Source organism: Schistocerca cancellata, chromosome 1 (assembly GCF_023864275.1).
Source record: "Schistocerca cancellata isolate TAMUIC-IGC-003103 chromosome 1, iqSchCanc2.1, whole genome shotgun sequence".
Classification (NCBI taxonomy): Eukaryota; Metazoa; Arthropoda; class Insecta; order Orthoptera; family Acrididae; genus Schistocerca; species Schistocerca cancellata.
In genome coordinates, this window is record NC_064626.1 from 854645396 (window position 1) to 854672909 (window position 27514).

General features: G+C 41.4%; 1 protein-coding gene and 1 non-coding gene across 3 annotated transcripts in view; one reads left to right on the plus strand and one right to left on the minus strand.

Moving 5' to 3' along the window:
• The first annotated feature begins 271 nt into the window (after positions 1–271).
• The window catches only part of LOC126189036 (sin3 histone deacetylase corepressor complex component SDS3), a 105705-nt gene continuing 78462 nt past the window's right edge, over positions 272–27514 (plus strand). For both annotated transcript variants that reach the window (XR_007537901.1, XM_049930891.1), the window contains exons 1-2: positions 272–708; positions 17899–17962. Coding sequence is in view for 1 of the 2 variants with exons in the window: in XM_049930891.1 (XP_049786848.1) it covers positions 585–708; positions 17899–17962 (188 nt within the window). In the remaining variant the exon portion in view is untranslated. The remainder of the gene's footprint in view (positions 709–17898; positions 17963–27514) is intronic.
• Trnat-ugu (transfer RNA threonine (anticodon UGU)) lies at positions 20922–20996 on the minus strand. The gene has a single exon. It is a non-coding gene; the product is annotated as a tRNA-Thr (tRNA).

Sequence of the window (27514 nt, forward strand, 5' to 3'; positions counted from 1 at the left end):
GATCGTTGCGTTTGGACCGGCATTTATGTGTCGGAATATTTACTTGAACACAAAAAATGACGAATACTTGAATTTTAATTTTATTTGATATAATGCGTATAACTTTTAATTTTTTGCAATTTGTGTAGAAAATAAATACCATGGTAAAATACGTAATCTACATTGTTGTAGTCAATGAAAAATCTCCCAATCATATCGTGAGTCGATTTCTGTAATTGTAACTGGGATCAGAGACAATTCACTCGTTTGTATATGTTGCTATCATCTGTGATTTAAACAGTGAAAGCGTTAGTTTTGGTTCCGAGCTTGAGGCGGTAATGTTGTGGCAGTATGGATTTTGTCAGGTTGAAATTAGGAGACGGATGCTAGGTTCAGTATAGATTTTACGTGTGTAGAACGATGGGAACATAGATATGTTTAGGCTGGCTGTGTGTTGTGTCAGGATTTACTGTTATGGGCCACGAACATTGTAATCAAAAGAATGCCTGTTTACGCTGGCATTTTTATAAAATATTTCACCGTCCCCTGTGTATCACATAAACAGTTACTTATACGTAGTGAAATATTTTGACACATTCTACAAAATGTCTCATCATGGACCTTCATATTCGCCAGCGTACGTACACGACGAGTATGATTTTGAAGATGACAACGACGATGATTTGGACGACGACAGAGAGAATGACGAGCACGATGAAAGCGATGAAGGTAATAATACGATAGCGGATGATTGACAAAACCAGTTTGTAAGGCAGCTGTCTTATACAGGACTTGATTAAAGCTTTTGTGGCAAATTAAATCTTTTTACTTTTCATAATATTTCAGTGATTTAATTTGTTGTGCAGTGACAGACCGGTAATTCCTGATCAGACTAAAGGTATCTTAAATTGTAAACTGTCTTAAAACGGTATTTGGGTTCGACCTCTGGCTTTATCAACAGTTTTGAAAATTGATTTTATTCTTCTTCAAGATTGTCAGTGAGGGTCAGCATTCATCAGTGGATGTTCATGTGTCATGCATTATTAATTTAGGTCCTGAATAACTGACGAAGCTCTTATGAATTTTAGGCATACCGGTATATTAATATAAAACTTCCATGTAGATAGTTTAAATAGATATTAAGCCTAGGAGTACCATAATATGGTATTGTATTAAAGTTTATAGAATAGCTGAAATCGTGATTTATTGTAGAGTGAAATGAACTGCTAAATTCCATGGTTGCTTTGTAGTAGAGCATTAGGCATATGTTACCCAGTCAAGACAAATAATACTGTTATTAGCAGAAGAGTGTCATATGGATTCTTAACTTACAGGTACACCCAACATTTGATATGAAAGCATGTGCCTACTGCCTAGTGTTACAGAACAATTGTAGAAAAATCTTTCTGCCTTTCTTTCTCTCTTCTTATGGTGTGAGGAAGTCAGTGCAGGAAAAGGTGAAGGCTTATACATGTGTTCTGGAAGAGAAACGTTCAAATTCCAATCCCTTTCCTTTGAGGGATGACCTTCATGTCGATTTTATTTTTTTATTGCACATCTATATAATTTCTTCTCTTTTCGAATTTGCTGTCTGCTTTTATCTCCTATGGAGTGAGGTGGCCAAGAAAGCTCACATCCAAGAAGGGAGTTCAGACTCTTTGTGGCCCTCCTGATGTAAGTTTTTTTGTGGCTTTCTCAAGTTAAGACAAATGTTGGTTGGGTCCTATGAAAAGGACACAACTAATTTATGTTCCTCTCCTTTCTTAAATCTGAGCTCCTGCTCATTCTTTAATGATGTGATTGTTGACTGGGTGCTTATCTCTAACCTCCTCACATCTCTGTTGATAGAACTACCACTCTACATGTTAAAGATACAATAGAGTTTTACAGTGGGAGATGTAAAATATCAACCAGTTCCCCATATAGGGCCTATTATATAATATTTTTAAATTGTACGCTGTAATTACCTGAAAAAGCTTCTTTTTGTGATGGAAGGCAAATATTTTAGTACTGTACCAGTGTTGTGCCTTTCTCTACATTCTTCTAACCTTTTCTAATGTTATATGTGCCCAAGTGGCAATAAACAGTCTTGATGAAACTTGGTGGATATGTAGATAGGGCAAAATAGTGCAATACATATATTTTTGTTTGTGCCCAATTTTATGTTTGGGTCAGTCCATGCCAAATCAACCTATGGTCTGGTTCTTGATGTATCAAATTTTGATAATTTGGTTGTATGAAAAATCACAAATTAAATTAAAAAAAATTTTTTTGGACCTTTCAGTTCTGAGTTATTAGTTTCAAAAACTTCCTAAATTAAGCGCAATGTTAATCACTACATCTCCCTAGACTTACTGACCTAAAATTTGTACCATTTTATTCAGATTCTTATAACCTTTGGTAGTATATGCTAATTTATGATATCCATTACAGTGCTGCATTTTCCCAAATGAAATTGTTTTTTAATTTTTGTAAATTTCAAAATTATATTTTTTGTTTTGAAAAAAAAAAAGTTATTCACTCATTATTTGTTAATGTGTGTGCCAAATTCCATGATGGTGCTCCAGCAGGAACATAATAAAATTAATTTCATTTTATGATAAGCGCAGCATCTTGTGCATTAGTTTTTTGGGCCTTTGACTTGTAACTAAGGTGTAATACGTTAAGTCAAATAACTGTCAAAGAAGTATTTTTTATTTAATGATAATCAGTTTAGTACATTATTACAATCATACACTTAAAACTGAAATTAACATTCAGCTTTCAAATGTTAAGTGTGACGATATTTTAACATGCACTGTAACAACACATACTACAAAGAGACTACAAATAATTTAGTTAATTATGCCATCATTTCACAGACACGTTAATATGATTCAGTATTATTAATTAAACAATGATGTAGCTGTTATTTGAGTGCCTTGTAAAGAGACTTTTTTACTCATTTTAAACAAGGAAGATGTTATGGTGATCCACTAACCATCTTATTACAGTCTAACATTAGTGTCAATGGAAGGGTCCTATTTCACCCATTTGGTTTGACCTGTCTTAGCTGTGACATCATTGAGGTGCAGCGTGTTAGAAATAGTTTGTGCTTGCCAAAGGTGTGAACTGGAGCAAGCCATGGCACATTCTAGTGTGTGATGTACGTTTCTAAATTGTTTGATTGCGTTGTTAATAGATAGAAAACTTTTTTTACTATACGTGGATGTTAAAACAAAGTTTACTAGTCATTGGTTGGTTGCTGTTATGGGCGACAATATGGCTTGTGCAATTAAAGTTCTCCAGTTATATAACAGCTTGGTGGAATGTGTAAAGTGTTTGCAGTGCATGGAAATTATGATGTTGGGCCAAGTTTCTGCTTCTCAAACCAGGTACAGGAGTATGTGCCAGTGTTTTCAGTGATGGTTATTTTTGTGTGTGTGTGTGTGTGTGTGTGTGTGTGTGTGTGTGTGTGGTGTGTGTGTGTGTGTGTGTGTGTGTGTGTGGGGGGGGGGGGGGGGGAGGAGGTGTCTGGTATCGTTACTATCCTTAGAGCTATATCGGTCAAATGAAATGTTAGATTCCAGATTTTTTCATTTTTAAATTTTTGTTCGGTTTATTCGCGAGGATTTCATGTTTATTTTTTGGTATGGTTTTAGAATGGTGACATTGTTACTGTATATTTAGCATGTCACCACCCAAGACCATCTACTTCCTCTCCCTCCCTGCCCCCCCCCCCCCCCCCCCCCCCCCTCCCCAATTAGTTTTTAGCTGAACTGAAATATGGTTGCCATATATGTATCATCTTGGTGGTGTCACAGGTCAAAGCAGTGGCAAAATTGGACACTTGCTTAATTTTATGTATTGCACTTTCCTTTGAAATAATATAACCTATTTCCCCCCAAGCAGTAATGACATCCTTAATGTAATGGCACACTCTTGCACAACTCTACGTCTGATAGTTTATATGTTGTTCCAGTGGCAGTTGAGGAATTTAATTTGCAAAGTATGAAGTTTTTTTATTACAGCCAATTTATCTGATCTTCTAAGTTGTGAAAAAGAAAGATCTGGTCCACAGTGATGTGTAAATAAAAGGTTTACTTCTCCTTATTCATCACTGTATTGCACAGAAGGCATCAACCAGGATTGCTTTAGTTTCTGGAAATCAGGGTGTTTGAAACACATCAGGGGAATTTGGGGGGGGGGAGGGGGGAGGAGACATTGGGAAAAATTTTGTTCTTGTCTTATCTGTAATGGATCGGGCCTGCCGATCTGAAGCTGTTAGGTTCCCACTAATGTGTAGGCCCTGCCTGTCAGATCTAGTCTTACCGATCTGCCCACAGGCCAGGTCTGTTTGTGTGTGGCGTAACACAGTGGATATTCATGGTTTATCAGTGGACCCAGGACTGCGGTGCTCTTCAGCAGGCCAGAGGCCATGGACGGTAGATTTCAGGAATTCAGACTCTCTCACCCCAAGTATGTTGTACAATGTGGTGTTTTATAGACATTTTATTTGTTCTAGTACATTTTGGGACTTCAAAAGTAGCCTGGTTAACATATTGTAAAGTATGGAGAAGAAAATTATGTCACTGGCAGTTTGAACACTATATATTAGTATATTTCTCAAAAGAAAAATCGCAAAATACCTGTAAAATAATAGATATACCACAGTGGATAATAACTGACAATAACGAACATAGTAGATCCGATATTTTATTGGCGGTCACCTACAGTGGTTGTTTACACAATTCTTCCCCGCCTTATACACTTCTTTTAAGAGGCCTACATCTTTCTGAGGTTATTCTTGAGATCAGTGAAGGTATTTTAAATCTGTAATGTGACTCCAAGGAAATGCGTATTTCTGTCACCAAATGTGTGTTGGTTTTATTGAAATGAAATGACATCAGTGGTTTTCATGAAATACATGTACTATTTGGCATGCTTTCTCCATCTAAAAACAGTTCATTACAAAAGATGTTGGTGTTAGTACTTAAGATTTTTTTCTCACTTTGGGAAACGCCACCTGCTTGCAAGTTTTTTTAATTTTAGATATTACCTGACTTCTGCTATTGTTTCGTGTACCATAGCTGCAAAGACATATTGTCAACGTACCTCTTAACTTACCCTTGAGTTTTCAAAATTTGTCAGGGAAAAATGCTAAAACTTGTCTGGAAATCAGGGAATTTCACTTGAGGCAACCCTGTCCACTGTTTATTGTCATAGGCACAAACAACAAGTCCTGTAATCTGTTCAAAAGGACGCAGCATATGGGCCCAATTGAATGTTATGAACATAAAAATCCTTAAAAGCCAGAAACAATTTTTGCTTTACCTTTAGGTTTGCCCATAGGAGTAAATGCATGATACTTCTGTGCCCTTGCGACTGCTACAGCTTTATAATAACTGTAACTTCTTGCCAAGCTCGATTTTTATGCTGCATGTTCATCATTTGTCATGTAGAAGTGATTGATGGCATATATGCTTTACCCCTCTAAAACAATTCAAATGAAGTAAATATTTGCTCATGTTGTTCTCCCACAATTGATTAATATGGGTGTTAAGAAAACCAGTTAGACTGTTGTTGTGTGTGCATATATCAAGTCACTATTTTCATTCTGTAGGAAAACTCTCAGGTGACAGAGTGGCACAAACATGCCACTGTCATGATTTAAAATGCCTAGTTTACCAATAAAACATTGAACCTCTCATGTCGGAATAAGTACAAACTTCACTTAGTAGCTGGTGTATTTCAACATGTGCCTTTCAACATTTTATTGGATGATTTCTGCCACCTCATCCCTTGAGCTCATATGCCTAAAGAGCTACACATGCACAAAGCCCCTTGGTGTGCTTTGCTAATTTGGTCTCAATAATTAATTTCTAATGAAAATGCATACTATCCCTTACATTATTGATGGTAATTGTTACATGGCATAGTTAAGTACAATTTCAAAAGGATTATGTATGCTTAATTAGTTCTCCATTATTTTGTTTTAACAACAGCCTAAGGAACCAGATTGCAAACAAAGTGCAGTTGAGATACAATAGTCAACACGAATAGCAGTAAAATAAAATTTATTTCCATGTTTTCCCTTAGGGGTGACATCATGACATTTGGTACACACTTTAACAAGTAGTGTACAACTAATATATATTTGATAAAACAAAAAATTTCTATTTCGAAATTTTCAGAATTGGAAAAAAAAAGTTTGGGAAAATTTATCATTTTTATGAATTTGGTTAAGCAAATCATATTTTCAAGGTCTGTAATGAACTGACTGAAATGGTATAAATTTCAAGTCTGTACTGCGAATACTTTCCAAGATATGACCATTTAAGATTTCAAAACATGGCAAAAATCACTCCATTTCGAGTGCTTTAAAAAGTGATAATTCAAAAACAATATGTCCAAAAAAAATTAGTATTGTCTTTTGTCTTATTTTCATATGTAGAATAAATGGCAAAATATTAAAAGATTCTAAATCATCAGGGTTCATTTTTCTTTCTTTTTTTTTTTATTATTGATTGACTTCACATGGAATGACAGTTTTAAGGGGTAAAAGTCATCAAAAAGTAGTTCGGCATTTAGGGTTTAGAGTGAATATTTTTGAAATGATATATGAAAAATGTTTTTCATATAAAAGTTGATATGTAATTAAGGCTCCTGAAAACTGTGTAATCAGTTTTTGTACCAATTTGAAATTTTGCAAAATTTCGTACCATCATTAATTAATTTTTGAAAATAAAAACTTTTGTTATGAAAATAAATTAAATCAGCTTTCAGGTCACATACATTCCTGTGTAATAAAGCTGGATCCTGAAATACGATTTTTGGAAAATAAGCTTTACACAATGTGCTGTCTGAGCATTTTCAACAAACCTCATTCATTACTATTCTAATTATTTATTTTACTTATATTTCTTTTATGTTTTGAACTATCATTTTACATTTTAAATTCATGGCTTTTATTGTTTTTTACATGTGATTTTTGTTTACTGAAAATAATAATTGATTGTTATGATAGAAAATAATTACAATAATGATAATCTATAAGGAATGCCTAAAAAATGATGATTTTTTTACACTGTGCAACTAAAAGGAATGAAGTTTCGTCACATAATGTAGGCCTACACGATGGAGAAGACAACATAAAACGGAATTCAGCAGGATTTAAAATTGTCGTGGGTGATCCTCTAAATACCATGATTTGTGTCGTTGTATTTCAGTACTTTGATAAGCCTTGGCAAAGAGAATTGATTCTGTACTAATGACTGCACCATGATTATAGTTTCTCAAATAGAAATTGATATCATCATCGGATCTAAAAGTCGTCTCACAAAGTTCTTCTAACACTGAAAGTTGTATACATCCAAGGCTCCACCTGTGCTGTCGAATCCCGTATGAACAAGTTCCTTGTCCTCTGGTATGATGCTCTAAATAGTTCTTTCACATTGAGCATTGCAAGAATCTAACAATAATACGGATATTGCTCCCTCACTGAGAAAGAAAGCATCTTCCAAATACTTTTTGACATGGTCAAGTGTTTCCCAAATATTGGTATTTTCACCAGGACATAGCCTCCCAGGGGGCTCACCACTCTTTAGCAGGTTTGTGCTTGGCTACCACAGGACCCCAGCCTTTGCTGCGTTGCAGCATTTTTTCCTTCTGTGCTGAATGTCTATCTTCTTGCTATTCTTTTTCCCCTCCCTTGGGGAACATATCTGGGTATTATTGGGGATGTCCTGCATTCTGTCGCTCACTTTTCCTTTCTTTGTTTCCCTTCTCCTCTCGTTCCTCTGCTTTGGCGTTTGAGGATACTCTTTTTTTCTTCTTCCTCCTTGTGCGCTCCTGAAGGCCGGCCCACGCGTGTCACGCATAACAGGTGACTGGGTAACATGTAATTCTCAGCCCCAGGTAGACAGGTAGGGTTAGCACATACCCCCTGGTACAGGCCAGGCCCAGGGAGGGGTGATTGCCCGAGCTGTACCCTTCCCAAATTGCTGATTGGTCCCTCTGTCAGGTGTTCGGGAGATGTGAACAATCACCTAAGGGGTGTGTGCCCCCTAGGGCCCCCAGTTGGAAGGAGTGTGCCATCGGAGACACTGGCAATCATGGGGATTTTCTCGCAATGAGTCAATCATCTTCCCACTCAATGTCTACAAAACACAAACGTAATGAGGCTAATGATTCAAAGCCCCTTCCCACTGCACCATGGTTCCTCATGGTGTCACGTACTGAAGACGGTCAGTCCTTTGCCATGGGAAATCCATTTATTATTCAGGAAGGTGTTGATGCAATTGCTGTGAAAGCCTGCTCTCATTTATGGAATGGCACTTTGCTTTTGGAGACCTCTTCTGATTCTTAAGCACAACTACTGCTTGCTGCCTCGCTTCTCCATGGTTACCCTGTTTGTGTTGAGGCCCATTTACACCAGGCTTCTTGGTGGTCTAATAGAGGCCAAAATCTAATCTTATCTTTCTGATCAGGGTGTCATAGCCATCCATCGTATAATGAAAAAGATTGATTCCTCCTCAGTGCTCAGCTGCACTCTCTTTCTCACCTTTGATAGAGTGGTGCTTCCATCCAAGCTCAAAGCAGGCTTTGAAATTATAATAGTCCAGCTGTACATCCCGAACCCAATGCGCTGTTACCAGTGTCATTATTTCAACTACTCTAGAATGCCTTGTCGACACCCAGCCAAATGTGTCACTTATGGTAGGGATGTGCACGAGGGCGATTGTCCACCTCCTCCTCCCCGCTGTGTCGACTGCAATGGCGGCCCTGCTGCCTTCTCTCGAGATTGTCCCGTGTATCTTGATGAGTGGGCTGTCCAAGAGAGTCGGATAAAGGAAAAAGTGCCTTACCCAGTAGCTAGCAAGTTACAGGCTAATCGCAAACCCTGTTTTCTTCAGTGTGGCACCTATAGTTATGTTCTTGTTATCTGTCACTCCATGAAGGACTTGGCCACGCAGCCATGTGACCTCATATTCAGCTGTGAGGTTGTGAAATCACCCAGTGTCAAGGTAGCATCGCCATCCCCCTGTACAGCTGTGCAACAATTTGTCAAACTCTCGCCTCAGGGGCGCAGCCACCAGCTACACAACCAATAGGCTGGAAAGGACAGGAGTAGTTCTCCTGTGAAGACTTCCTCCATCCCTCCAGCCAAACACCATCCAAGTCTTCCTCTAACTGGAAGGGCTCAAAGAAGTCTACCAAAGGCAAATGGTCTTCTCCTTCGCCAACTCGAAGATCCTCTTAGGTGGTGTCACCACGTGGTACCCTAGCCCGGCCGGCCTCAATCTCGCTGGTGAGCACCAGCAACTGTTTTTCAGCATTGGACTCCACCGACGGACCGCGCAAGCACGCCGATGCTTCTGTGGACCCCTTGGAGCAGGGTCCTCCTCCTTCTGTGCCCTGTAGCAGTCAGTCTACACCAGCTATCAGTAAGTGGCCGCCGAATTGACACCCCTACATCTCTTTCCTCATCAGGACTGTCTTCCAATGGAACATTCGTGGCCTTTTGTCCCACAAAGAGGATTTACAGCTGCTTTTAGTGTCCCTTTGTACTCTGCCTTCAGGAAAAGAATTGATCTTCCCCAAGGTCGGCATTCCATGTCATGGGGGCGTTATACTGCTCATATGGGATTACATTCATAGTCAACCCATCTCCCTGACTACCCGTCTTCAAGCTGTTGCAGTTCGCCTTTTACTTCCCCACCTGACTTTTTCCCGCTGTACCATTTATATCCCTCCGTCATTTGATGTCACCCGGGCAGACTTCCTTCAGCTTATTGCGCAGCTATCTCCCCCAATTTTGCTACTCAGTGACTTTGATGCGCATCATCCCCTTTGGGGTTCTCCCAGGACCGGTCAGAGACGTGCCCTCTTGGCTGACCGTCTTAACCAACTTAACCTCTGCTGCCTTAACACTGGAGCACCCACTTTTCTTTCCGACTCCTCTCACACCTATTCCCATTTGGACCTGTCCTTGTGCACTGCTCTGCTTGCCCCTCATCTTGAGTGGTTCGTTCTTCCTGACCATGACCATTTCCCGTGTGCTATTTGTTTGCTGACTCCTACCCCATCCACGTGCACGCCTGAGTGGCAACTTCTTAAGGCTGACTGTCAGCTTTACTCCTGCATGGCAACCTTCGAAGAACATGATTTCCCCAGTTGTGATGATCAGGTAGACTATCTCACCAGTGTTATCCTTATTGCTGCAGAACATTCCATTCCTCGCACTTCCTCTTTACCACGTCGTGTCCCTGTCCCTTGGTGGACTGAGGCATGCCGCAATGTCATTCACACACGGAGAAGTGGTCTCCGCGTTTTTAGCCATCATCATATGGTGGCAAACTGCAGTCATTATAAACAGATGAGTTCAAAGTGTCCTTGTGTTCTTCAGGATAGCAAACGAGCTGGCTGGATTTCATTCACTAGGTCTTTTAACAGTTCCACCCCTTCCTGCGCCGTGTGGGCCAACCTCCGATGGCACTCTGGGACTAAGATCCATTCCTCCATTTCCGGCCTCACAGTAGCAGATGATGTTACTGTGGACCCCATTGCTATCTCCAACAACTTGGGCCACAATTTTGTGGATATTTTGAGCTCTTCCCACTATCACCCTGCCTTCCTCCATCGGAAACAAGCGGAGGAGGCTGGGGCATACCCTTCTCTTCTCTGAATCGTGAGTTCTGCAGTGCTGCCTTTACTATGAGGGAGCTCAGTTCATACCAATCCTCCGCCCCAGGGCCAGAAGCCATCCACATTCAGATGTTGCAGCACCTTTCTCTTCAGGGCAAGCACTCTCTGCTTAACATGTACAATTGCACCTGGGCAGAGGGCACATTCCCTGGATGCTGGCATGAAGCCACCGTCATACCCATATCCATACCTAAATCCGGTATGGACAAAATCCTTTCTTCTAGCTACTGCCCCATCTCTCTTACCAGCCGTGATTGCAAGGTGATGGAACGCTTGATTCATGCCCGGCTGGTATGGTAGCTCGAGTCTTGCAATTTACTGACGAATGCACAGTGTGAATTTTGGTCGCGGCGTTCTGCAGTTGACCATCTCGTTACTTTGTCCATCCATATCATGAATGGTTTTCTGTGGAAATCCCAGACTGTGACCGTGTTTTCAATTTGGAAAAGGCCTATGACATCTGCTGGAGAACTAGTATCCTCCGTACTCTTTACACTTGGGGCTTCTGTGGCTGCCTGCCCTGTTTTCTTCAGGCATTTTTGAAAGATAGTTTTCAGGGTGTGTGTGGGTTCTGCCTTGTTGGACACTTTCATCCAGGGAACAGTGTACCTCAGGGTTCCGTCCTGAGTGTTGTCCTCTTTGCTATCGCCATTATCCCTGTCATGGCCTGTCTCCCAGCGGTCATCTCCAGCTCCCTTTTTGTTGACGATTTTCTCATCTATTACAGTTCTCCATGGACCTGTCTCACTGAGCAGTGTCTTCAGTGGTGTCTTGATTGTCTTTACTCCTGGAGCATTGACAATGACTTTTGCTTTTCCACTGACAAAACTGTCTGTATGAACTTGGCGAAGCAAGTGGTTTCTCCTACCATGTTTACATCTTGGGTCTGTTGCCCTTCCATTTGTTGAAACTACGAAATTCCTGGGGCTTGTGCTCGATAGGAAACTGTCTTGGTCCTCCCATGTCTCTTACCTGGCAGCCCACTGTATGCGCTTCCTCAATGTCCTACATGTCCTCAATGGTGCTTCCTGGGGTGCCGATCGAACAACCCTCCTCCGTTTGTAGCAATCCCTTGTCCATTCGAAACTAGACTATGGGTGCTTTGTTTATGCATCTGCATGCCCATCCCTCTTATGTCATCTCAACACTATCCACCATTGTGGCATCCGTTTAGCCACAGGTGCCTTTTACACCAATCTGGTTGAGTGTCTGTATGCTGAAGCTGCTGAATTACCACTGTCCTACTGCCGTGACTTTCTCCCCAGCAGAGTCCACTTTCGGCACTTGTTACAGCGACTTAACTTCGCACTACCTGCACCTTTCCCAGTGGGTGTGAACCCTTTGCCACCTTGGCTTTTGAAGTGGTGCGTGTTAACCTTGTCCTTCATTTGCTTCCTAAGGACACTACTCCGGCCTCAGTCTGTCGCCTTTAGTTTTAGTACCTTTGTTGTATGCATTGATGGCTCTAGGACTGACTGTGGGGTCAGGTGTACCTTCGTCATTGGCACCCGTGCCTTTAGATATCAGCTTCCGGCACACTCCTCCATATTTACAGCCAAGCTCTTCGCCTTGTATCAGGCCACGGAGTACATCCAGCGACACAGCCTTTTCAATTGCGTCCTCCACTAACTCTCTCTGTGCCCTTCCCAGCCTATGTGTGCTATACACTGCCCATCCCTTAGTGCAGCTGGTCCAAGAAAACTGTCACCTGCTCACTCTTGATGGAGCCAGTGTGATGTTTCTGTGGGTTCCTAGTCATGTCAGTTTGCCAAGAAACGAGGCTGCTGACACTGCTGCCAAAGCTGCGGACCAAGTACCTCAGCCCTCAAGTACCTATATTCCCTCCGAAGACCTATGTGTTGCCGTCTGTCAGGAGGAGGCATCCCTTTGGCATTGCCAGTGGTTCTCCCTTCCATTTGCTAAGTGGCGCTACCCCACCACTTCGTACACATTGCGCCCAAGTTTTAACTGTCTACCACTTACTGATGGAATATTCGTTTTTTGACCTTTTACGTTCCCATTTGTGTTTGCCATCTGAGTTATCAGCCATTTTAGCAAATGGCGTGTGGGCTGTTGACTGCGTTTTACTTTTTATCTGCCAAAGGAATATGGCAGAGGCCATTCAATTTTTAGTTTTGGACCTCTGTTTCTGTATGGTGTCTTTTTTAGCCCTTTTCCCTCATGCCTGCATTTAGCTGTCTTCTGTTATGTCTGTTGGGATTGGTGTATAGTTGGTTTTTTTCTCCTCTCTGTCTTCGAGTTCTATAGTTTTGACTTGGGCGTGTATGACCCCAGTTGTTTTTGCGCCCTAAAACAAAAACAAACGAAACAACCAGGACATATGGGGATTCAAAAAGGTTTTCTTGAATTCTCGATCCAGACTGACCGTTATTTTTTCTTTCCGCTTGTGGAAAACGCATTTTCTGGTAATCTACAAAAGCGTCTCACCCTGTCCACTCATTCTAATGTAAGTTAAAACTGCTTCTTTTGTTCTATGTGGTATATAATTAGGTTTCAGAATCACTGTCAGAAATAAAATTGTGTGATGTTTTAGTACAGTAACATAACTGGCAATGTTGCACCAGAAAGCTTGGTGTAAATGGGACAACTTTGGCAACTTAGAATTTTGCCTTTTTCTGACTTCTTTCACACTTTTTTAATCAAGGATTTTTGAGTCTTTGTACAGATTATTAGAGTGCCGAGACTTATTAGAACGAAACTGGAAGCGCTAAGGCATCAAATTTGTGACTACAGTACACTAAAGCTCTACAGTGATTAATAAGCAAGTGGACAATTGAAACACAGTAAAAGAGTCTGTAATCCTCGAACAATTGAAAACAAAGTGAAGAGTCTCCATTTAAAGAAACCGGGGCATCAGACTGCACTGAGTAGTGAAGAAGAAGAGATCCTCAAACAAGTCCTCGTATGTACAGATTGGGGAATGCCTCTTGGTGTCCTGGTTTTTCCACCAATCATGAAAAATTTCTTGGATACTATGAAGAAGCAGATTTTATAATTAAAAAATAACTTACCTGGCTGTAGCTGGTACTGTTCTATTGTGAAATGGCATTAACAAATACTTTCTTCATGAAGTGCCAAAGTATTTCCCATTCCAAAACTAGCATTGGAATAGAACAGCTTAAAGCATACTTTAGTCATCTGAAAGACTCGTTAGAAGGAATTCCTCTATCCCACATATTACCCCATGACAATAAAATTTGACTGATGATACAGAGCATAAAAAAAAAGTTTTACACTCCTGGAAATGGAAAAAAGAACACATTGACACCGGTGTGTCAGACCCACCATACTGGCTCCGGACACTGCGAGAGGGCTGTACAAGCAATGATCACACGCACGGCACAGCGGACACACCAGGAACCGCGGTGTTGGCCGTCGAATGGCGCTAGCTGCGCAGCATTTGTGCACCGCCGCCGTCAGTGTCAGCCAGTTTGCCGTGGCATACGGAGCTCCATCGCAGTCTTTAACACTGGTAGCATGCTGCGACAGCGTGGACGTGAACCGTATGTGCAGTTGACGGACTTTGAGCGAGGGTGTATAGTGGGCATGCGGGAGGCCGGGTGGACGTACCGCCGAATTGCTCAACACGTGGGGCGTGAGGTCTCCACAGTACATCGATGTTGTCGCCAGTGGTCAGCGGAAGGTGCACGTGCCCGTCGACCTGGGACCGGACCGCAGCGACGTACGGATGCACGCCAAGACCGTAGGATCCTACGCAGTGCCGTAGGGGACCGCACCGCCACTTCCCAGCAAATTAGGGACTCTGTTGCTCCTGGGGTATCGGCGAGGACCATTCGCAACTGTCTCCATGAAGCTGGGCTATGGTCCCGCACACCGTTAGGCCGTCTTCCGCTCACGCCCCAACATCGTGCAGCCCGCCTCCAGTGGTGTCGCGACAGGCGTGAATGGAGGGACGAATGGAGACGTGTCGTCTTCAGCGATGAGAGTCGCTTCTGCCTTGGTGCCAATGATAGTCGTATGCGTGTTTGGCGCCGTGCAGGTGAGCGCCACAATCAGGACTGCATACGACCGAGGCACACAGGGCCAACACCCGGCATCATGGTGTGGGGAGCGATCTCCTACACTGGCCGTACACCACTGGTGATCGTCGAGGGGACACTGAATAGTGCACGGTACATCCAAACCGTCATCGAACCCATCGTTCTACCATTCCTAGACCGGCAAGGGAACTTGCTGTTCCAACAGGACAACGCACGTCCGCATGTATCCCGTGCCACCCAACGTGCTCTAGAAGGTGTAAGTCAACTACCCTGGCCAGCAAGATCTCCGGATCTGTCCCCCATTGAGCATGTTTGGGACTGGATGAAGCGTCGTCTCACGCGGTCTGCACGTCCAGCACGAACGCTGGTCCAACTGAGGCGCCAGGTGGAAATGGCATGGCAAGCCGTTCCACAGGACTACATCCAGCATCTCTACGATCGTCTCCATGGGAGAATAGCAGCCTGCATTGCTGCGAAAGGTGGATATACACTGTACTAGTGCCGACATTGTGCATGCTCTGTTGCCTGTGTCTATGTGCCTGTGGTTCTGTCAGTGTGATCATGTGATGTATCTGACCCCAGGAATGTGTCAATAAAGTTTCCCCTTCCTGGGACAATGAATTCACGGTGTTCTTATTTCAATTTCCAGGAGTGTATTTCATGGGGGCTACAAGTATTCAGAAAGTCATAAATTCTACCAAAGCAAGTGTTTCTTTAATATTTGCAGCTTTGGCATCAGGAGAACTACTTCCTCCTTTTGTGATTTATCATTCGAAACTGTTATGGGACGTGGATTTTAGGAGGACCAAAAGAAACAAAATATGGCAATACAGCAGGTGGACGATTTGATGCTCTGCATTTTGAAAAGTGGTTTTTCCATGTTGTGCCAGTGGCAAAAATCCACCTGGCCCAAATGTTCAATAGGAGATACAAAGGTATGCAGAACTCAAGAGGTTCGGTTTGTGTTCTTGCCTCCAGCATCCACTCATCTGTGTCAACCTGTGTATTTTTCAGCCTTTGTTTTCTGTAAAGGGAAATGGAGAGCCATATTGTCAGATTATAATATGAAGAACTCATTTAGTTCCATGATGATTGAGAGACGTGCATTTCCCAAACTGTTGGCAAAACTTCTCTTTGCTTTGGACGAAGGAGAGAAAATGAAATTGAACATCATATCAGGGGTCAAGGAATGTGGCATTGTGCCACTAAATCCTGACACACTTTATTCTAGAATCACAGATGAAGAGAGAGCTGGTGGTAATGACAGCACTACAAGAATTAGTGATTCACTCTTAAATTACCTTCGAGCCTGATGCAGAAATAAGGGTCCACTGAATAGAAGGAGAGCTGATATGGTCACAGGAGAAGCTGTTAATGAATCACACTTGATGAACCATCAATCTCGTCAGAGTACCTCTGTAACGAAACAAATTGGGGGTGTGCGGTGGGGCAAGGTGTTAGATGGAAGAACATTCAGAGGAATCCCTCTGTGCTTTTTCTTTTCATGACACAAATTGACTTTGAACCTGAACAGATGTTGAACCTTGGAAGAACTAGGTAGCCAGGAATTCGTTGATCTCTCTTTTTGCAGTGAAGAGGATTCAGCCATTCATGAACATAATTAAATTAGTGCCGGAACTACCCAGGATCTTAAGACTGAAGTTTGAAATGTTTGTTGTAGTAAAATTAATGAAAAAAAAAACTGTCAAGCATTTTGTTGGCAAGCTTATTCAGTTCTATGGAATCGGGGAGTTCGAGGTGTCGTATCCATCTACAGGAGATGGAGAAATGTTGTTACTTTCCAGATGGGCCAGATGAAACATCCCTGAATGTAAAAGACATTGTGTACATAATTAACAATCCTTACAATTGAAATCGAGGCAAATTTTTCTTTTCTTATGAAAATATTGAACTTTGCTTTTATCCTTCAACTTAGAAGATTTAAATTTTGTATGCACCTATCTGTATCACTTTCTTTTACCTATCTTTGCATTAAAGCATTTAATACCAACGTGGAAATTGTTTTCAGTGCTTTAAACTTCTTTTTTGGTAATTTTTTTAGTGGTTTCCACTGATTTTAACACAGCTGCAAAGTTGCCCAGTTCGAACAGGTAACTTTGCACATTTTACATTTTTTTTTAATGTACAAATTCACAAGTTGTAATATGTTAACAGATTATGAAGTTAGAGATCAAGACTCTTGTTTTAAGATGATTTCAAAAAACGTTTTTTTGCATTATTGGATAAAAACCAGGCTGAAGAGGAAAAAAGTGGCAAATTTGTCCCAGTTTACAATATGTGAAACAGTGAATTGAAAAACAAAAAGCTATGAATTTAAAACATATAACAACAACTTAAGACATAAAACAAATACAAATAAAATAAATAATTTCAATAGTAATGATTATTTCGATATTTTAATTAGGTATTTTGAAAGTACTTAGACAGCACATTATGTACAGTTTATTTTCCAGAAATGGTGTTTCAGGTTCCAGCTTTATTATACAGGGATGTATGTGGCTTGAAAGCCTGTCTAATTTTTGTGTTGTAACAAAAGTTTTCATTTTTCAAAATTAATTAGTGGTTGTCAAGTATTTTGCAAAATTTCAAATTGTTACATAGGTTTATTATATAGTTTTGAAGAACATTAATTACTTATGAACTGTTATATGAAAAACAGTTTTTATATATAATCATTTCAGAGATGTTCCCTCTAAAATTAAAATTACAAATTACCTTTCATGTTGTGTTTCACCCCTATAAAATAAAACTGGACATAAACAAATAAATATGTGTTGAACTATTTAGCTCTCTCTGCACACCTGCCAGGTCTCATCAAGATTGCATAGTGACATTTGGCAATGTTTCCTTGTTAGCAGTTAATTAACCTGTAATGTGAGGTCTGTGTCATGAGTGCCAACTTACAAATATAGGGGAGCCTATTTCTTCTTCAGATATGAATTTTTTTCCCTCTTAGTTAGCACTGAATTAGATCATCCACATTCTTATTTGATCTGTTGGTCTTTGCATGGTGTATGCAAGAATTGTGCCATAAGCAGTGTTACAGCCAGTGTCTTCTCCTTTCATCACGAGGCTGTGGTACAGTCGTCTCTAAGGATCTTACATGGCAAGAGAACATCAGATGTGTTTATTAAAATTATTGTTCTTTAACAGATGGTTATTTTCTAATTCTTTTGTTTTACTTCTCTAGATACGGAAGAAGCCAGTGAAACAGATATGGGAAAATCCGAAGAATACACGGAAATCAAAGAGCAGTAAGTAAATGCAGTTACATTTGTCTTTGAAGCTAAAGTAATGTATGCTTGTATTCTAATTCCATAATGAAGTAGGCATACTATAATAAAAAAGCCTTGCACAAATAGTCAGATAGTTGTTAAGATTTCACAGTGATGCAGAGATTAGCATCTTGCTTTGAAGGTTCAAAATTATAAATATGAATGCTTTTCAAACTGCAGAATAGTAGTATAGTAGGGGTAAAATGTCACACTCTATAACTGAGTCGGCGTAAGTTGATACCTGACAGTTGCAGTGGGCTGGGCATGGCAACTTTGTGGGATTACCTCGACCATTAACATATTGCAATTTTGTAAATGTCTCCTTGGCAATGCCTCATTGTCGTCACAGCTCTGTAGGTGGCTTTTGTTTTTGCCTGCAGCTGTTAGTGCACTGCAGTTGAAAGCTGGCAACAGTGCTGCAAGCTATCAGGGAGTCTGTCTTGATTACAGCTCAACATGGTAAAGGATAACATAATAATGATGTAAAATAAGAATGGGATTGATAAATTTAAACAAATATGCCCTCTCCATAATTCAGTTTTCTCTTTTCTCATTGCAAAAATTAAGGAACTCTACTTCTGGTTCGATTCCTGGTGGGGTCAGGGATTTTCCCAGCCTTGAGATGACTGGGTGTTGTTGTTATGTTGTCTTCATCGTCATCATCATCATCATCATCATCATCATCATCATCTTCCATCCCCATTATGGTTGGAGGAAGGCAATGGCAAACCACCTCTGCTAGGACCTTGCCTAGTCGGCGGCGGTGTGGGTCTCCCGCATCGTCCCCTACACTCCTTGGAGTATGGGACCTCATCATCTACACCACTTCCATTCTGCACCTATGTACATACTCTACAAGTTACCGTACAGTGCATGGTGAAGGGTACCTTGTACTATTGTCACCCATTTCCTTCCCTGTTCCACTAGTTCAAATGGAATGAAGGAAATGTGACTGCCTAAATGCCTCCATTGAGCCCTAATTCCTCTTATCTTCATGGTCTTTACATGAAATGTATGTTGGCAACAGAATTATTGTTCTGCAGACAGCCTCAAATCCTGGTTTTCCAAAATTTTCTCAGTAGCGTCTCAGGAAAAAAAAAATGTTGTCCTTCCTCCCAAGATTCCCTTTTGAGTTAAAGAAGCTTCTCCGTAATGCTTGCGTGCTGATTGAAACTACTGCTAAGAAATCTACCAGTACGACATGCTCGTTCCATTTCATATTGTTCTGCAGTGTTCAAGATAGTTAATCAATGTGACTGTGCCAAGCAGCACATTACTTATGTTATATTAGAATATTCTGGGATTGTTTTTAACACTCACTTGTGGTAATTTACGTTTTTCCACATTTAGAGTAAGCCACCAATCACCACACCAACTAGATATTTTATCAAAGACATCTTCTATCGTTCTACAGTCACTCAATGATGATAGTTTCCTGTACACCATAGAATCATCAGGAAACAGCTGCAAATAGCTGCTTGCCCTCTCTATCAGATCTTTTATGTATGTACAGAATAGCAGCAGTCCTATAATTCTTTCCTGGGGTGCTTCTGATACACCATTGTCTCCGATGAACACTTGTCATCCTAGTGTATTGGGTTCCTTTACTTAAGAAGTCTTTGAGCCACTCATGTATCTGGGGAATCTATTCCATGTGCTCATACCTTTCTAAACACTCTGCACTGGGGCACCATCTTAAACACACTCTGGTAGTGTGCCTGTTTATCTGTGGTTCTCAGGATGTTGTGTGAGAAGAGGGCAAGCTGAGTTTCACATGAGTGATGCTTTCTAAATCGGTTCTGATTTGTGGACAGAAGCTTTTCCATCTAAAGTAAATTTATCATATTCAAACTCAGAAAATAAGAATTCTGCAGCAAACCAGTGTTAAGGATATTGGTCTGTAATTATGCAGGTCAGTTATTATTCCTGTCTTTTATTTGAGTCACCTGTACTTTTTTCTCAGTCAATTAGGACTTAGCGCTTATGACATAGGTGGCCAAATGCTTTGCAAGTGTGTAGGTCGGTGATCTGATGGCTATATCAGCACAGCAGTGGCATTCACGTGACAGTCAACCACTTTACAATGTGAGAGGAGACGTCTGCCAAAAGCTCCTGGGCATCAAACCACTTGACATGGCTTGAAACCCGAGAATATTTTTTAAATGATATCGCTGTGAGAGCATGCATTCGTACACAGCGTTATCTTAGTAAGATTATCGTGCAAAAATGATTTCTGAAATGCAAAATTTAAAATGTCTGCTTTGTTTTTGCTGTCTTCTGTTGCCATACCACACTGGTTGATGAGTACCTCGATAGAAGCCTTTGGTCCACATAGTGATATTAAACGTAGAACCATAATTTTCTCGAGTTCGCAGCAAGATCTTTTTCTAAGTTATGATGGTGGAAGGTGTTATATGCTTCACAGGTCGATCTTTTTGCAGAGGCACAAATTTTTACTAAATTTTGCTTTTGTCATTATTGTGTTCATTTTTGAAATGAGAGTGCAACCATCTCTGGTTCTCACCCCTTTCTGAATGTTATTATTAAACCAGGTGGATCTTCTCTTTCCTTAATCCATTTACTCAGCAAATATGTATCCACAGAATGATTCACAGTTGCTTTAAACTTTAAGCCGTAATTTAGGTCCATCATAATGGAACTAAATGATGTCCATTCATTGTCTAAATGAGATGCTAACCGTTGCTTATCTGCTCTTTCTAGCATTAATGCTCTCCTAGCCTTCATCTTGGATTTATTCACTTTAGTAACCAGTGCCACTAAGAGATCTTGATCACTAATGCCTATAGCTGCTGACACTGATAATAACTCCAGTTGTAGCTACAACATTTAAGATATTTCCATTGTAATGATAAGTAAATGGACACCCTAGCTGCAAACAGGTGTTGATGTACTTCATTGGGGACGTGTTGAAAATGTGTGCCCCGACCGGGACTCGAACCCGGGATCACCTGCTTACATGGCAGACACTCTATCCATCTGAGCCACCGAGGGCACAGAGGATAGTGCGCCTGCAGGGACTTATCCCTTGCATGCTCCCCGTGAGACCCACATTCCCAACATGTCCACACCACTACATTCGTAGTGTGCCTAATAGATTTTTGCCCATCATACTCATTACTCGTGGCAGATTAATATACCAAGACCCGTATGAGTTCGGGCACAGCATCCCCAATGAAGTACATCAATGCCTGTTTGCAGCTAGGGTGTCCAGTTACTTATCATTTCATTTCTAGCAATGCTGCATGGTCATCAACGGTAACTGTTCTTTCGGGAACAGATACTACCGTCATATATTTCCATTGTGTGTAGATTGTCTAACTAGCTGTTCAAGACAGTTTCTGGAAAAATGTTCAAAAGTACTTCACAAAACTGTGTGAGCGTACCATCTGAAATGAATCAATAGGCACAGAGTCTCTACTGTGTTAAAGTCACCTGCAACTAATATTGCAAGATCTGGGTATTATTTCCACACAACTGACCATAGACTTTATTTGAATATTGCATCCAGTTAATTTCCCTGTTGGATTCAATTTCGATCTCGATAGGTAACATGTTTTTGTAGATAGCAATGAAACAGTTACTACTACTCCTTTGGCATCCAGCCTTTCTTTTCAATATACATTCCAAGTCATGCCAAATACTTTGAAGCTTCCTGCTTCGGGTTTCAGCCAGCTGTCAGATTAGAGAAAGATTTGAGTGTGAAAGTTTTCCTGGTGGGCAGTGAAATTTCCAGTTAAACCTTGACAGTAGAAGTATCCTTGCCTTCTACACTGTTGGATTTCGCTCTCTGCGCATCTGTCTTGGCAATCATTTGTCAGAGGACCTCAAACTATAGGCAAGCCTAAAAAATCCCCGTGTGCACTCCCCAAGTACTCTGTTACCCAAGTAGCTGCTACCTTTGTGTAGTGCACCCCTGACTATTAAGGTGATTCCTACAATTATTCACCCTATAACCCAGGTCCAGAAATATCCAACCCTCCCGCATGGCTCCAAACCAAAGGACCCCGATTAATTATAGAAACAATGCTGTCGATAGTGAGCTCTGCTTGCATTCCGCATGTGAGGTCAGCTGTCTTTACCACTTGCACCGTCTGCCTGTACAAAGTGAAGACCTTCCTAAGAACCCAAGTGCCGACATCAGTGGTGCTGACATAAACCACAACTTGTGTATGATTACATCCTGCCTGCTCAATAACTGCAGGCAGGGTCTCTTCAACAGTTTGGATGAGGCCCCTGTGCCAGACAAACTGAGTACACACTGGATTCCTTTCCATCCCTAAAGGGCTCCATAACACATCTGATGTTGCATCTTGACAGCATTGAGCAAATAATTAAACTGAGTAAGAGAAATTCTTAACCTGAGGGGATACAAGCCTACATTTTTTTCACTCTTTTAGTGACAGGGGATATAACAGGAGTACCCCTATTACACTGTTAAAGATGTAGTTGATCATATGAGAAAGTCAGTATTCAGTGTGCCCAATTTAGTGAGAAATTAACCAACAACTGATGCAGAGCTACAGAAGGCAGTTTATAAGAAGTGGGCAGTGAGGATACATTATGATGAGTAACAGTCAATCACAGGAGCATGCTGCTTATTCACGTGTGTAAATTACAGAAATCTTATTCTGATATATTAAGAATTGTTCACTTGTAATACAGGGGTTTGACAAAAACATGGAAACATTGCAAGAAATGCATGCTTGAACATAAATGCAGTGCTAGCCAAACCTGCAGGTTGTGCTGTTGTATTTGACTACAGTGGCACCTGTGCAGAGTCCTCAACAAGTTGCAAGTGTCAGTCATGGTCAGAAAAGTGTGAGTCCATTATGTCAGAGCCAAGTGAATCCAGACGTGGGCCATATGTCGGTGCTCATGTGGTGGATGCTTCTGTAACCAGGGTAGCCGAAGTGTTAAATGTTTCAAGAGGTACCATAATCAAATATTTATACTGTGTGTGGGAGAAGTTGAAAATCATCATCTGCTGATTCACAATGTAAACTAAAGTGTCGTGTGAGTGATTGTGTCAGTCAGTCATTCAAGGAGATTGTGGAGAAAAATTAAGACGATTACAGCTACAAAAGTTACTGAAAAACTAAATTTCACACTTGATAACCTTGTCAGCACCAAAACAATATGAACAGAGCCCCAGAAGCAGGAAACTGCCAGTAGAACGAATTCCAAAACCATTCGTCAGTGATGAAAATGCCCATAACAGGAAAATGTGGTATCAAAGCCATAAAACCTGGACTCTGGAGCAATGGAAGGTTACACACTGTTCCCAACTTCTGGCTGAGTTTACATCCCAAGAGTGAAACATGGCGGGAGTCTCTGACGATTTGAGCAGCCATACTGTGGTATTCCATGGGCCCCATGGATACTGTCAGTCACATTACTGCCAAGAATTATTTGAGCCTTTTGGGTGATAAGGTCCGTCCCGTGGTACAGGGTTTGTAACCTAATGGTGATACTGTGGTCCAAGGTGACAGGGACCGTACACAGTGCTTGCATCACCCAGGACCAGTTTTGTGAGCACGAGTATGAATTGTTGCGTCCCCTCTGACCAACACAGCCACCAGATCACAGTATTATTAGGCATTTGTAGTATAATTTGGAGAGAGAGAGAGAGAGAGAGAGAGAGAGAGAGAGGTAGGTGCATGATTGACTGATTGCTATCTATCTCTATAATTGTTACCTGAACTTGTCACTATTTTGCAGGAAGAATGGTATAAGATTTCCTTGAATACCATACAGGACCAGTATTTATCCATTGTGAGACGACTGGATTCTGTTTTGAATGTGAACAGTTTTCCTACACTGTGTGTGTGTGTGTGTGTGTGTGTGTGTGTGTGTGTGTGTGTTATCCACCCCTTGTAGGTATTGCAGTGCTCACCTCCCGTTTCCAGATTTCATACTGAATTGGAGCTGTGTGCACAAACGAATTGTTAATGCCAAATGGCTGGTCATTGTCTTGTTGTAGGTAGTGGTCATAAGTAACACGACACTTGAAAAGAACTCTGCTGGTAATCATTTTAAATAGTAGGTAGTACAGTTCGCAGGTGTGCCAACTGGAGGCAGAAAAAACACTTCGGACTCGTAGTTGGTGTAACATTATATAAAAAAGCACTTAACTTCCTTCCATATTTGAAATTCAACTTGTGCCGTATTTTAAAATGTTTTGTAGGTACTAGATGATACCTTTAATATACTATACTATCAAAAATCAGAATTTTAGTGTTGCTAGAAATCTCTCAGCTGATCATAAGGTTGTTCAGAATTTAGAAATATGGTGCAGAAATTGACGTGCAGTTAATTGGTGTTTAATGATTGGGTTGTGACGTAGTATTTGAAATTATGGATTCATAATACGTATGTATGTGAAATGGAAGAAAGAAATGAAGTGATAAAGATAAATTGTAAGATGTCAGTACATAAGCAACTGAAGTAAGATGACAGGATTAACGGCAACAGGATCAAGAATGAGATGAACACTATAGCATCAGTGAACTTGAAAATTGCATTTAAGATACTAATAAGTTCTGAAACATAGACCATTAATCAACAGAAATTAGTTCAATCAAAGCTGCTTTTTGATTCTGAAGTAATTATAAATATGGGCAACTGCAATTGTACTCACCGTTATTACAGAGAAATTGATAGTGTTTCCAGGCATCTTGTTCTCTGTGTGTTGGTAAGCCAGTGGCCATGAGAGAATAAAGTTACAGCAGTCATAAACATCATATTAATGTAAAATTCTGTGAAAATGATTGTGTCAAAGATATAAAGGTTGTCATAAGATATATAACATTCTTAAATGCTTCATAATACATATTACAGGCTGAAAACAACAAATAAAAAATGAACAGCAACTGCTCACCTGGAGATAAATATTGGGTGGAGCAAAGGCAGACAGATAGCCCCTATCCTTCTAATGACAGTTCTTGTACGTGAGAAAGAGTGGAAAATACTAAAGTTAAAAAAGTGTGTCCATTTACCATTTATTGTTCATCTGCAGGTAAAAATCAAATAATGGAAAATCCAGGATGGAATGTAACATTATTAGAGGAGAGTTGCTACTCACCATATAGCGGAGATGCTGAGTCACGATGTTGTTGTTGTCGTTGCCGTTGTCGTTGTCGTTGTGGTCCTCAGTCCTGAGACTGGTTTGATGCAGCTCTCCATGCTACACTATCGTGTGCAAGCTTCTTCATGTCCCAGTACTTACTGCAACCTACATCCTTCTGAATCTGCTTAGTGTATTCATCTCTTGGTCTCCCTCTACGATTTTTGCCGTTCACGCTGCCCTCCAATGATAAATTTGTGATCCCTTGATGCCTCGGAACATGTCCTACTAACCGGTCCCTTCTTTTTGTCAAGTTGTGCCACAAACTCCTCTTCTCCCCAATTCTGTTCAATACTTCGTCATTAGTTATGTGATCTACCCATCTAATCTTCAGCATTCTTCTGTAGCACCACATTTCGAAAGCTTCTATTCTCTTCTTGTCCAAACTATTTATCGTCCATGTTTCACTTCCATACATGGGTACGCTCCATACAAATACTTTCAGAAATGACTTCCTGACACTTAAATCTATACGCGATGTTAACAAATTTCTCTTCTTCAGAAACACTTTCCTTGCCATTGCCAGTCACGATATGCACAACAAAAAGATTCACTCAATTGTAGCTATCGGCCATTAAGGCATTTGTCAGCAGTACACTCTCTCTCTCTCTCTCTCTCTCTCTCTCTCTCTCTCTCTCTCTCTCTCTCTCTCTCACACACACACACACACACACACACACACACACACACACACACACACGTATGTACGTCTGCAGTCTCAGCAACCACACTGTGAGCAGCAGCACCAGTGCATGATAGGAGTGGCGACTGAGTGGGGGTAAGGAGGAGGCTGGGGTGGGGAGGGGGAGGGATAGTATGGTTGGTGTGTCGGACAGTGAAGTGCGCTGCAGTTTAGACGGATGGCAGGAGAGAAGTTGCGGAGGGGGGGATAAGTAGTGGAATGGAGAGAAATAAAAAGAAATTAAAAGACCAGGTGTGGTGGTGAAATGACGGTTGTGTAGTGCTGGAATGGAAACAGGGAGGGGGCTGATGGGTGAGGACAGTGACTAACGAAGGTTGAGACCAGGAGGGTTACGGGAACGTAGGATGTATTGGAAGGAAAGTTCTCACCTGCGCAATTCAGAAAAGCTGGTGTTGGTGGGAAGGATCCATATCCACTCCTGCACCAGGCTGGAGTAGGTGGTGGTAGGAGGATGTATTATGGGACAGTCTTGCATGTAGGTGTATTGCAGGGGTATGAGCCTTGAGGTAAGGAATTGGGAGCAGGGGTTGTGTGAGGATGGACAAGTATATTGTGTAGGTTCAGTGGACGGCGGAATACCTTTGTAGGAGGGGTGGGAAGAGTAGTGGGCACGACATTTCTAATTTTAGGGCATGACAAGAGGTAATCAAAACCCTGGCGGAACTTGTAATTCAGTTGCTTCAGTCCCGGATGGTACTGAGTTATGAGGGAAATGCTCCTCTGTGGCTGGACTGTGGGACTTGGGAGGTGGTGGGGAACTGGAAAAATAAGGCACAGCAGATTTGTTTTTGTACAGGGTTGGGATGATGATTACAGTCAGTGAAGGCTTCAGTGAGACCCTCGGTATATTTTGAGAGGGGCTGCTCGTCACTGCAGATGCGATGACCACGGGTGGCTAGGGTGTACTGAAGGGACTTCTTGGTATGGTAGCAGCTGTTGAAGTGGAGGTATTGCTGGTGGCTAGTAGGTTTAATGTGGACATGGTTCTGATGTAGCCATCTCTGAGGTGGAGTCAACATCTAGGAAGGTGGCTTGTTGGGTTGAGTAGGACCAGGTGAAGCAAACGGGGTAGAAGTTGTTGAGCTTCTGGAGGAATGTGGATAGGGTGTTCTCACCTTCAATCCAGATAGCAAAGATGTCATCAATGAATCTGAACCAGGTGAGGGGTGTAGGATTCTGGGTTTTTAGGAAGGATTCCTCTAGATGGCCCATGAATAGGGTGGCATAGGATTGTGCCATGCGGGTCCCCTTAGCCACACCCCACATATGTTTGTAGGTAATGCCTTCAAAGGATATAGTTGGTCATGACGACTAGGAAGGTTTGGAATTCATAGGGCGTCTGGAAAGGTAGAAGTTCAATAGCAGTAAGGCCATGGGCATTAGGAATGTTAGTGTACAGGGAGGTGGCATCAATAATGAGGAGCAGGGCACCGTGTGGTATAGGGACAGCAACTGTGGAGAGTCGGTGGAGGAAACGGTTGGTATATTTATATAGGAGGATAGATTCCGGGTAATAGATTGAAGGTGTTGGTCTGCGAGAGCATAGGTTCTCCCAATGGGGGGCACAGTAACTGGCTACAATGGGTCATCCTGGGTGGTTGGGTTTATGGACTTTAGGAAGCATGTAGAAGATGGGAGTGTGGGGAATAGTAGGGGACTCTGGGGAGAGGTTCTGGGATGGGCC